Raw genomic sequence first — 13,001 nt, forward strand, 5'->3', positions numbered from 1 at the left:
AACACCTAATAATTCCACCTTCTATAAACAATTTTCTTCAATCCTCAAATCCAAATGTCGTTATTTCATTTTCTTTTCCACGCAAATAGTCTGTGGGAGGTTTCCAATCTTTAGTAAATGTTAATAATGACTTTTCTCTGATAAAACATGTCAATTTTGTCATCTCAGCTAAGTCCATTAATTTTGACAACCACACACACACTCCTAGGAAAACTCTGATGGGAATTATGGAGTTTCCCTTCCCAGTTTCCCTAACTTACAGAGAACCCAGAAGAGATTCATCAGGGCAGAGCAGGAGTTGGCTTCCCAATCTGATGTTTGTCCGCTCTTCCCCACTTCTGACTCTCAGCTCCTTCTACTTCTCTCACAGACGAGACGGAAATCATCACGACTTTTGCAGAATGCAGTTTCTATCCCCTCCCCTGGGCAACACCCCCACATGTGGCTGCAGCTACGACTCAAGGATGTTTAATTTTATACCTTTCCTTCAGGTGGACTATTCAACGTATCTATGACCCTCAAGCACATTCACTTAAATATAATATTTGATGGTCAGAAAGGCAGCTTTTCATCCATTATCCTATTAACTCCCCACCAGATACCCCCTGAGAATGAGTAGATTATTTCACATGTTAGAGAGAAGATTTAGACATGAAATGCTGTGAAAAATTCATTCTAGGGAAAGAAATAGACAATCTCTCCCCCCTCCCCCAGGATAGTATTCCTTCAGGATAAAGTGGATGGGGCTGCATACCAGCAGCCCATGACCAAAATGGAGCTAACACATGTACACACCCATGCACACAAACCACCCCCTAGGTAACATGGCCTATAATAGGCATGTCCAAAGTCTGGCCTTGGGGCCACTTGCAGCCCCCGGGCTGGTTTCAAACACACACACCCCACAATTTTGAAAAAGCAATCTTTTGCGCCCCCCGAGCACCTGCGTACTAAAGCCATTGCCTTTTTGCGGGCTTGTCACGTGTTTTCCCCTCTGCGCGGGGGGCGTTGCTAGCCCCTGCTCAATTAGGGAGTCCCCGGTTGCATCACTCCTCGGGTCAACTAATCTGGTCGGCTGGGGCGGGCATGGCTAAATAAATAAATACTACAGTACACTTTTGGGACATTGATGCTGCAGCAATGGCGGTGGCAGAGGGGCGGCTGCTGCCTTGACCCAGTGCTGGATTTATGTATAGGCTAAGTAGGCTGAAGCCTAGGGCCTCTAAATCTAGGGGGCCTTGTCAGCCCACCTGCTCCCCAGCAGGCAGTCTCCCTTCTCCCAAAATTGCAAACCCAAGACTTCATGTGAGGGCAGGTCAACTCAGGCCCAGCAACTATGAAATGCAGGGCTAGTCAGTGGGGCCCAATTTGAAGCTGTGGGGCACAACTTGAATTTTTTTTGTAGGGCCCCAGTTCCCAGCTAAAGTCTGCAAAATCTTATAGATATAAATAAAATCCATCTAGATTGCCCTGGTGTGGGGGCCCCCTTAGGAGCGGTACGCGGGGCCCAATTTGGCCAAATTGCCCCAATTCCCTTAAGGACAGCCCTGATGAGACTGCAGGGGTTGGACTGACTAGTCCTGCACCTTCTAGGTCCCTGGTGTCACTATTCAGAGTACAGACTCAAGGACTTGTAATGGAAATAAAGGGGAGCACTTATTGGAAATCAGTTTTGTCACCTCTCCCCAAAACCCCTGGAAGATGAGCCCAGCCACCTTTTATTCACAGTTGCATAAGCACTACACTACAGCATGGCCATAAAGTTGTACGTTCAACCGCTGAAATACACACCCAATATGTAGCAATGGAGATTTATGTTACTGTTTTATGAATGAACACTGTGTTTTATTAATGGACTCTAGAATCTGACAGCTAACCAACTGGCTACTACCAAACAGTGACCCCTATTGCTGAAAGCAGGTAACCAGCAGGAAACGCTTCAGCTCAGCCTTTGCACTGTTGACTGAACACCTCCTGCTGTGCAGACTATGGAGAAAGCTCATAAATTGTATCTCTTCTTTCGTCCTGGCCAACTCTATTAAGCTGATGTAAACCCTGGTGCACCCGAAACTCAGAATGTCAGGCAAAATGGTTGGGCCTCGCGAATGTTCACTTCATCAAATCAGGCCTCAGCTCTGTTGCTGCTGCTGCTGCTGCATGTTGTAGTCTCCATGACAAAGGCTGCTGTAGAGCCTCAGAAGTTGAAGGATCCCAGGTAAGGAGATGCTAATACTAATGGAGAGCTTCTTTCTTTGAAGTTTGACCACAGTCACTGTTCTCTTCTGTCTCTTCAACAGCTAAGTGTAAATGTAAGTTAAACCCAACAATTTCTGTGGGGCAAAAAAAGCTCAACAATTTTGCCTGGCCCTCACCCATGATCACTTCATCAAATCTGGCCCGCTTTGAAAAAAGTTTGGCCTATAAAGAAGGGAGAGTGCCTGGGCTGCATGGTGAGACCTTGTGGGCCAGCTTAATGCCACAGGACCTTGATCCCTGCTCTACCAGTTTCTGATATTAAAGTTGATAGAGCAACAGTTTTGTAAGGCAAGTGACCTGGTCCTTCCTGCTGTCTGGCTACAAGTTTCATTTTATTTACATTCTCTCTCTGGTGTGAAGGATTCAGCCATTCTATTAGTATCCCCATGGAAAAGGGTTCCAGTTTCCTTGGAGATGTGGAAGTGGTAATTTCAGTGAGCTTTTAGACTGTCTTTGGAAGATTATTTCTGTGCCCCGAAGAACTGTAACAATTTCTGATTTAATTTGAGAGAAACTCATCAAAACTAACTCATATCAAATTATTCTCCCAGTGTTGTGTTTCATTTCTTTTTCAAACTTGTCTGTTCATTGCATAGAATCATAGAATCATAGAATCATAGAGTTGGAAGAGACCACAAGGGCCATCGAGTCCAACCCCCTGCCAAGCAGGAAACACCATCAGAGCACTCCTGACATATGGTCGTCAAGCCTCTGCTTAAAGACCTCCAAAGAAGGAGATTCCACCACACTCCTTGGCAGCAAATTCCACTGTTGAACAGCTCTCACTGTCAGGAAGTTCCTCCTAATGTTTAGGTGGAATCTTTTTTCTTGTAGTTTGGAACCATTGCTCCGTGTCCGCTTCTCTGGAGCAGCAGAAAACAACCTTTCTCCCTCCTCTATGTGACATCCTTTTATATATTTGAACATGGCTATCATATCACCCCTTAACCTCCTCTTCTCCAGGCTAAACATGCCCAGCTCCCTTAGCCGTTCCTCATAAGGCATCGTTTCCAGGCCTTTGACCATTTTGGTTGCCCTCCTCTGGACACGTTCCAGTTTGTCAGTGTCCTTCTTGAACTGTGGTGCCCAGAACTGGACACAGTACTCCAGGTGAGGTCTGACCAGAGCAGAATACAGTGGCACTATTACTTCCCTTGATCTAGATGCTATACTCCTATTGATGCAGCCCAGAATTGCATTGGCTTTTTTAGCTGCCGCGTCACACTGTTGGCTCATGTCAAGTTTGTGGTCAACCAAGACTCCTAGATCCTTTTCACATGTACTGCTCTCAAGCCAGGTGTCACCCATCTTGTATTTGTGCCTCTCATTTTTTTTGCCCAAGTGCAATACTTTACATTTCTCCCTGTTAAAATTGCAGTTGCTCTTCTTTATGGAAATTCAGTATAAGGAAAAGAAAAGAACTTTTTGTGGGGGAACTTGGCTCTTTATATGACAGGGTCCCCAGGTAACTTGAATAGCTAGTGGGTGGATTCTTTCTTTTGGTCAAAGCACTATGGCAAGATCTGCTGAAATCGGGAGTTTGGGATTCAATAGTCAGCTGATTCCTGACTCATCTGGGTTCAGCCAGCATTAAGTCCCCAACACTGGCTCAGTCAAAGGTGTAACTTGCTCAACCCAGTTCAACCAAGGCTCAGCCTTCTGAACCAAAAACTAGCTGAGACAAGGCTGGTGTAACTTCCCCAAATAAATCCTGGTGGCATGACATGGACAAGACCAAGAAGGGAGAGTTTAGGCTGGATTCTAAACCCATTCATGTAGATCATGTGACCTGGCAATCTGGCATAAACACACCTTTCAAGAGTTGTTTTCCATTTGGCAAGCTTAAGTAGAGCAGCAGCTCTGCTTCTAAAATGAGGCTTGGATCTAGTTAAACTTCATGCCGGTTTAACTTTGGTTGGCTTTACTGTAGCTTTTTGTGCAAAGGGTTGCTTCCTAATAGGCAATGATGTACTTGGAAAAACAGAACTGCAAAAATTAAACATAGCCATTAAGCCAAACTATTAGAAATGCATTCATAGAAACCTCAAAGGAAGGAAGTGTATTTGTCAAAATAGATGTTAGGCTGAACCAGTGTGGTAAAAGAGTCTACAATAAATCTAAGTGCTATTTGGGGGCTTCATTACCTATTCCATTCTCTCCTTTTAATGCCCTTTTAATATTTTAGCTTATTGCTCAAGTTCACCTTTCACAGCTGTAACAACACCCTTGCTCATGAGAGAGTCCATGTCAGCAAACATCACTAGAACAACAGAATAAAAAAATTCTGAAAGTGATCAAAACATTTAATAAACATTATCGTATCATAGTCCCACCTCTCTGTCACTGATATGCAAACTAGAGGGCCCCTGTTCAGCAAGCATCTGAAGTGGCCCTGTCCATGTGCCAACATACTGCATAGAGTGAACGTGGGAAAGCTGTGGCCCTTGAGATGCTGGTGGACTCTATCTCCCATCTGCCTCAGCCAGCATGTCTTATGACAAAGGAAAATGGGAGTTGTAGTCCAACAGCATCTGGATGACCACAGCTTGATACAGAATCTGAGGTCAATCTGCAATCCTGGGATACTTCCCAGCCTGCACATTTTCCCTGGGAAATAGGCAGTACTCATGCAACATACATGACAGAAGTAAGGATTTCAAGTCTTTCAAATGAAAGGGAAGGCTGGGAAGAGGATCTTTAAGGTATTCCTTTGGGGAGGAGAACCTACGAAATTGCTCTCCATTTGGACTGACTACCTCAGCAGCACAGAGATGACGGGGTGCAAAGCAAGGCATGACAGAGAAAGTACTATGGACATGGTTCCTTGCAGGGTTCAGCCTGGGGACTCTATTAAAGCAGAGCTGTTGTTTCAGCAGTCATACTCAGACTGAGCATTACATGGGAACTCCCCTGTAGCTAGTTTGGCCTTCTATGAGAGGGACCAGTTCCCTTAAAGGGACTTTAATGAACATTGACTCTGACAGTGAAGGACGTTGGTCCTCTGAGCAGCACAACCTCAAATGGCTGGATAGATACCAGCACAATACCATCTACTACTGCAAGTGCTTCTGATTTGGTAGTTACACCTCAGACATCTTGTTTGGACAATTTGCTCTCCCTCTTGCCTGGAATCCGTGGTCACAAAATTGTATGCAGCATAAAAGTGTTTTCAGTGTTTCACCAGTTTTAAAATCTTCACCTGCTCATTCCTACGTTTGTGTCTTGGGAGGAATAAGTGTGGGATGTAAAACTGCAGTCAAGTACAACATTCCAACAGTAGATATGTGACTTGAAGAGGGTGTGGTCTGTCTGTTGTACTAGCATGGAGGAGCACACAGCCTCAATGTTCTGACCAGTGTGTATTAAATAATATATCCTGCCTCCCTAGTCATCCCCACAATGAGGTGTGCAATAAGAATGCCTTTGTGGATGAAAAATATTTAGGAGCCAGGAGGGAAGTTGCCAGTTGGATTGCTTTTAAACTGGTGTTGGGAAACTCCAGTCCATAGGCACACCAAGGCCCATTACGTCTCCTCCTTTGGCTGACCAAATTATGGGAGCCTTCTCCATCCATCCTACACCTGACATCCTCAGCTTGTTTCTGATTTTAACCTTTTAATACGATTTTTATTATATGGTTTTATGTACCATAGTTATATACCATTGATATATACGTATGAATATCAGCATATAAATATTTTTCTAAATAAATAAAGCCAGGCCTTCAATGGAACAATTGGGAGCTTCACGTGGGCCCCCAGTTGTCCCTTTGCTGGAGCAAAGCATACCTTGCTCAAGGAAAGGGGAGAAGCTTCTCCTTCCCAGTGTAGCTCTTTGAAGCCGTGTTGTGCTATTCCTTTGAGTCCTTAGTTTTGGAGGTTGAAAGGCATGTCATGAAGTGGCTTGCAAAACATAGGGTGGACAGCCCCCCCTTTCTTTGTGGTTCCCATGTTTGGGAAATGTATGAAGGGATTTTAACAGAATTAATCATGTGATGGACAAGTGGGTTGCCCTGTCCATCTGTCAAAGCTGGCTAATGGGGTTGGACCCCAAAAGGTTCCCCACCATGGTCTTCCAGCTGAGGATCCCCATATAATTGTATTTCTATCTGTATATCTATTTCTCTACTCATTTACATAGAATGTAGTCTTTGTAAACATAGCACACACCAGGTGGTAACATATTATAGAAATACGGCACAATACAGAGCAATACAATAGCTCAACAATTTATTTGGCAGAAATACAAATAACATTTTAAAACATAGGCATGTTAAGATAAGCAGCACATGATTTAAATCTCAGTAGACAAAATGCTATCCATTGAAGATGTCCATTAATACAAAGAAAACGCCTTTGCTGTATTGTTTTCAGTACCTGCTATAAAAACTTCTGGCAAGCTAACCAGATGTCATGAACCCAAGCCATTTATTGGAACCTTAAAGGTCCAAACTAGTACTTGATCTGGGCTTAGTAGAATACTGGAAACGTTATTGTAAGTGAATAGATGGATGAGAGAAGCAGGTTAGACAAAGAACAGTCTGGAGGCATTTTTCTTTCTTCCAATGGGATTTCCTAGTTTCTAGGTCCGAACAAGGAGCAATTACACTTCTCCATGAAATAGGTGATGATTGGAGCTGAGACCAGGAGAAGAAGCACCAATGAGGAGCGGAGAATCCAAATATAGGGAGGTATTGTCTGACCTGGATCGACTAGAAAAAGATCAGAAAGGTTTGGGTGTCTATTCAGATATGACCAGAGACAGGTAGATAAATCAGCAGATAGACATTAACAAGTTCCCTATGGTTTGATGCTTTTTGGAAGAATGTGCAAGTGTATTATAACAGTTTTCCACTCTGATTATAAATGTTAATGTACATCATAATAATGGGTTTGATTTGAAGTAAATATCAATGGTTATGACATAATCAATGGTTATGACATACTCAAAGTATAACTTAGCTGGATGGAAGAACACATGTAATCTTTCATGCATTCTTCAGAAAACCATGAAGTGCCAAAAGAATTGAAACAAAATGGACTTGAGATGACCTAAGCCCTATTGCTAGAGGTTAGACACATAAATTATGAATATTTTTAACAGGTTGTAAAAGCACCACTCTTTGATAAGCTGCCTAACAGCAATGACCACTCCCCACATCAAATAGGGGCCGCCTTTTGCATGGTTGTATGCAGCTCCCCGGATCCCAATGCAACTCCTGGTAGTTCAGGCTGGCTTCATCCTTCCCAGGCTGGATACCTGGCGGTTCTGTGCCAATCCCACCTGGGGAGGTGTTGCCAGGGTGAATCTTACCTGCAAAGCGGCAGTTGGCTCCCACCCTGCCCTCCCTCAGTTAAGTCTTCTTTTGCAGGTTAACCTCTTCTCCACAGGTACGCAGGCGCTGCTACATCAGGGTTACTATTGAAGGGCCGGAAAGGAATTTTCCTGCATTAGCAGGTTTTGCCTTTCCCGTAAAAAAACATCACAACTTTGGCGGTTTCAGGCCTTGGGCGCAATCCTTTAGTCTATCTTCCTAAATGGGGGGGGGGGTTGTGAAGTGGTGATCCACGCCCCCTTTGTGGCAGTGATACCAGGGTTCCCCGTTAAAGGGGTCTTGAGGGAGGCATTGTCATTGCTCTCCCCTCCAACGGCAGTGAAATGGGGGGCAGGCTTTCTGCTTGAACATATGTTCCCCAGAGCCAGCCCAATCCCCACACAGTCTGGATAACCCTGAAGTCTCCCAGATCCCTGGCTGGGGACTGATAAGGATAAACGCCCCATGCCTGAGCCAAAGTCTTCCTACATCTGAAACTTAATAAAGTTGGGGCCAATTTTAATCCCATAGCACGTTGTCTTGAGTCATTATTCTGTTCGGGGGTCACTTGCGGTTGGGCGGACTCTGCCTGTCCACACAATATCTATTTTAATAGGCCATTGACCAGTGTTCCTGGAGAAGTGCCATCATCTGTATGCTATTGGCCAGGTCTTCCAACATCTGTTGCATAGGTGTAAAACACCGCCTATTTTTGTTTAGATAAATATATGAATGTGCTCCAGGGAAGTCTGAACATGCTCCATGTCTATGATTAACTGTTGTGGTAGGGGAATAGAAACCAAATGGGTGGGGAATTAAATGGACTGTGTTGGAATATAGCATGACTGGGTAGTTGGAACTCTGAACAGGACTATCCCACCATGCAACATTCTCTTGCAGGTCCCTTCCTAATCTGATCATTTCTACAAACTTACCTGGATGGACAATCAGATTCTGAGCAACACTGAGGGCAGATGTCTTCTCTTGGTTCTTTGCATCCTTCTGCTGGTAGCCACAGGAATATTGGCCAGCATTCTTCGACAATGCATGGACTATGTATCGAACATATTGAGATGTTGCTTTCTTGAATGAAACAGGAGCCCCATCTTTACAGAGAAAGAATCTGGTCACCACAACCTCTAATGGAGCCGTGCAGAGTACTGCGATAATTTCCCCTTCAGGAACCAAAGTTGAATTCAAGAATAAACCAGGAGCAGGAAGTTCACCTAGAGAACGAACAGATGAAATAAATGAAGAGCATAAGTGAATGCAGAGAGTAAGTGAAAATGTTTTTGCAATGGACTGAATTAGATTGCTTTATCACCATTATTTTTGTCTTACTGTATTGCTTTTTAGCACTGTCCCCTCCCCCAGTAATTATTTGTTGTATATTGCCTTTAATTATTTCTTTTTGTGGAAAGTGGCATGCAAGTGTCCTACTCTGTTTTATTTATTTAAAGCATTTTAATGCCACCTCAATTTAGAAAATTGAGGTTGTAAACTCTTAATTTAATTTTGAAAATTTAAATAATAATAATAATACCTTTATTGTCATTGTACAACCTGTGTACAATGAATTTAAACGAGCCTCCCCCCCAACACTCAATCTCTTATCGAACAACACACCACCTCGCAAGTCAATTTCTATGTTATTTTCCGTTCAACAGCCTAACAGCCCACGGATAGAAGCTAATTTTTAGCCTGTTGGTATGGCTGATTATACTTCTATATCTCCTGGCTGAGGGTAGAAGATTAAAGAGGTGATAGCCAGGGTGTGAGTCGTCCCTGAGAATTTTTCTTGCTCTCCTAAGGCAACGATCCCTTGCAATGATCGTATGAAATATATGGAAGATTAATAGTTAGGTGAGCAAAAATATCTTACGAGGCAATCCTATGTCAAGCTTCCAATAGGATGAGTATTCTAGGATGCCGCAACTCTGAATATTGGCCAGAATTCTTTGACAATGCATAGACTATGTATCAGCATTTTGGGATTTGCTTTCTGGGATGATATAAGAGACCCATCTTTACAGAAAATAAATTTGGTCAGCACAACCTCTAATGGACAAACACATAGTATGAAGATAATTTTCACTTCAGGAACAAAAATTGCATTCAATAAGAAAAGAGGACCAGGAGGTTCACCTAGAAAATGAAGAAAGAAAGAAAGAAAGAAAGAAAGAAAGAAAGAAAGAAAGAAAGAAAGAAAGAAAGAAAGAAAAGCATAAGTGAATGCAGAGAGCAAGCGAAAACTTAATTGCAATGGAAAATGAATATTCAAGCAGTCCTGTGAAAGTTCGTAGATTGATTTATGAGCATTATTTTCTTTCCTAGCATTCCTTTTTGTGCTCTTTTATATTGAATCTTAACATGTTCATTAGTTATACATTGATTTTAGGAATGTGGCAGTACACACACACACACACACACACACACACACACAGTCCTGCAGTTCTTTATATACTTACTGGTGTGCACAGGCTTCACAGGCTCAAACTCACCTATTGAAGTACAAAGCTCTGAATCTTTGTCACCCAAACACCAGTGATTTGCAAACAGGGCACCTGCAATGACATTCATGCAATATGTTAACACCATGTTTTAACAGGAAATAACAAGGGCAGAGCAATGATTTAAGAATTCTCCTAACCTACTATTTTTACTTCAGCTTTTTTGGACTTGCTTAAGCATTTTCTATCAGTCCCTGGTAGTTTCTAATAACCATATTTGTGAATTCACTACCCAGTTTCCCAAACTTACAGAGAATCCAGAAGAGATTCATCAGGGCGGAGAAGGAGTTGGCTTGTCAATCTCACGTTGCCACTCTTCTGACTCTCAGGTCCTTCTAATTCTCTCACAGACGAGATGAAAATGATCAGGCCTTTGCAGCATGCATGTTTCTGTCCCTTCCCCCAGGGGACACCCTCAGATGTGGCTGCAGCTACAAGTCAAGGATGTATAATTTTTACACCATTCTTTCTGATTCAATGTATCTCTGACCCTCAGGCACGTTTACTTAAAGATAATATTTGATGGTCAGAAAGGCAGCTTTTCATCCGTTATCCCATTTAATCCTCATTCAGAAACCACTCTGAAAATTAGTAGCTTAGTTCACATGAAAGGGAGAAGATTCAGAGATTAACTGTAGTGGAAAATTCCTTCTTAGGATATAAATAGGAAACATTTTTCAGGATAAAATGAGTGGGGCTGCACCCCAGCAGCTAATGCCCAAGATGGAGCTAAAGCATGTACACTCCCATGCACACAAACCACCCCCATGTAGCATGGCCACCCCCATGGCCTATCAAGACTGCATTCAGAGACCTCGTGGGCCAGGTGTATGCCACAGGGCCTCGATCCCTATTCTAGCAGTTTCCACTGAGAAACTGGGTAGAGCAAGTCTGCTCACCCCTTTGGTGTGGCGGCATTGTGGGACAGCAGAGGCTCCACTAAGGCTTCAGTGAGGGAATCATGACATAAGTGCCCTGTCCAGATAGGTGGCAGGGGTGTAATCAATTCATTGGGTCTAAACATTGTATTTGGCTAATATTATATTTCATCCTGGTGGTTGTGGTTCATTGATTCAAGTTAATTTTTCTGTACATTGATATTTTTGCTTGATTGTCTAGGTCTACCTGGGTGTTCAATAGGCATAGTAAACCCATTGTGAATGTGTTTCCTACCTCATTGTTTCAAAGTCCTTCTATAGAAGGCATTGGTAGAGTGTGGGAGCTTTCTTTGGGGACTAGGTATCTTATCTCTGCTCAGCAAATATGCCACGTGCTAATCAGCCTGAGCCCGTATCCCCACGGCGTACAAGGAAGGGCACATCCCACATGCCACTAACAGCAGCAGCACATGGGCAGGCAGCAGGGACCAGCCGACAGGGGCCTACTGCAGGCAATGACAGCTGCAGTCGAGCCCAAGCAACTGCTGGTCTGGTTGCACCCCCGAACGTGAATGCAAGAAATCAATGAAACTCTACTCTCAGGAGACCTAATATGGGCTATAATTAAGGACTTGCAGACGCTGCACAACATGTACCCCACCATATGCCTTGTATGGTAAGATATGCTTGAGAGACGACAATGGCACAAGTGGGAATCAACCATGCTTGGAAAGAGGCTAACTGTGCAGTTAGGTGCCACATATTGCAATGGGGTGGCTGTGTGATTCAGCACTCCAACATTACATTCTTGGAAGAGACTCTGTTCAGGTCTGATGGCACGCACTTTTCCAGGAAATGATATTTGGTTGGCAGACATTGTATGAGGTTTCACGTTTTGGATGCAGATGGAAGTAGTTTGGTGGTGAGTGTTTTGCTTGATTGGCAGTTGGGGCATTGGAACAATCCTTTGTCTTGGGTGGAGGGGAGGTGGCAGTCTCCTCCTGCCCCTCTAAACACTGGGGTATCCCATTAAAGGGATCTGGGGGGAGTGATAATTTCTGCGTGCCCAGGCGGAGCCAGGACCGATGACACTCCCCTAGATGGCGGTCCCTTTGGGGGGGGGTCACCTTATTTGATGTAAGTCTTAGAAACCCCCGTCTGGATTAATCTACATGTCACTTCTGGTGGGCAGGCCAGAAGTATTTTGATTGTGAAAGTATTGTGGAACGCCCTCCCATCAGATGTCAAAGAGATAAACAACTACCTGACATTCAGAAGACATCTGAAGGCAGCCCTGTTCAGGGAAGTTTTTAATATTTAATGCTGTATTGTTTTTAATACTTGATTGGGAGTCGCCCAGAGTGGCTGGGGAAACTCAGCCAGATGGGCGGGGTATAAATAAATTATTATTATTATTATTATTATTATTATTATTATTATTATTATTACCCCATGCCCAAGCCAAACCTTGTTCATACCACTCCGCACAGGATGAGATAAAAGGTATTCAAGACGTTATTAAGCAATTCACTCAAGAAGGTAACGCTACACCAAATTCAGTCACTCCTCGGCCAACTGAACTTTGCATGCAGAGTAACTGCCATGAGCAGAGCTTTCTGTGCACACCTGGTGCAGCTAACAGAGAACTTTCAGTCTCCACATCACAGGGTTCGCCTGGGTAATGCAGTAAAAGCTTATCTGCTCATATGGCTTAAATTCCTTGATAATGGCATATCTCATTGGCAGAACATTCTGGCCACTCAGCGTGATTTCCAGATACCCTCTGACGCTGCATGTTCCCTAGGTTTTGGGGGTTATTTTACAAGTAGGTGGCCACCCCACTAGAAGGGTTCTCCTATCACCTGTGATCTTACATTCCTTGAATTCTTTCCTATTGTGGTTGCCATTCACCTATGGGTTGATGTTTTTAAAAACCAGATTATTATTTTTAACACAATACCTGGCTGAAAAATCCTGTCAAGTTTCATTTTGAATCCATTTTCTCTTATCATCGATATGGAATTTGTCCTCTCACTACAAATA

The 13,001-nt window shown here is 43.4% G+C and overlaps 1 protein-coding gene across 2 annotated transcripts in view; it reads right to left on the minus strand.

The window, feature by feature from the left end:
• LOC310829594 (uncharacterized protein) overlaps positions 1-10,417 on the minus strand; it is a 45,664-nt gene extending 35,247 nt beyond the window's left edge. The window contains exon 1 of one of the 2 annotated variants that reach the window (XM_083708283.1): positions 261-355. In XM_083708283.1, coding sequence (XP_083564409.1) covers positions 261-282 — 22 coding nt within the window. In that variant the 5' untranslated portion in view covers positions 283-355. Of the gene's footprint in view, positions 1-260; positions 356-10,330 lie in introns of those variants that run through there. The other variant, XM_083708282.1, reaches the window with a different exon arrangement.
• Positions 10,418-13,001: the final 2,584 nt, after the last annotated feature.

Source organism: Podarcis gaigeae (genome assembly GCF_964106915.1).
Source record: "Podarcis gaigeae genome assembly, chromosome: 13".
NCBI classification, from domain to species: Eukaryota; Metazoa; Chordata; class Lepidosauria; order Squamata; family Lacertidae; genus Podarcis; species Podarcis gaigeae.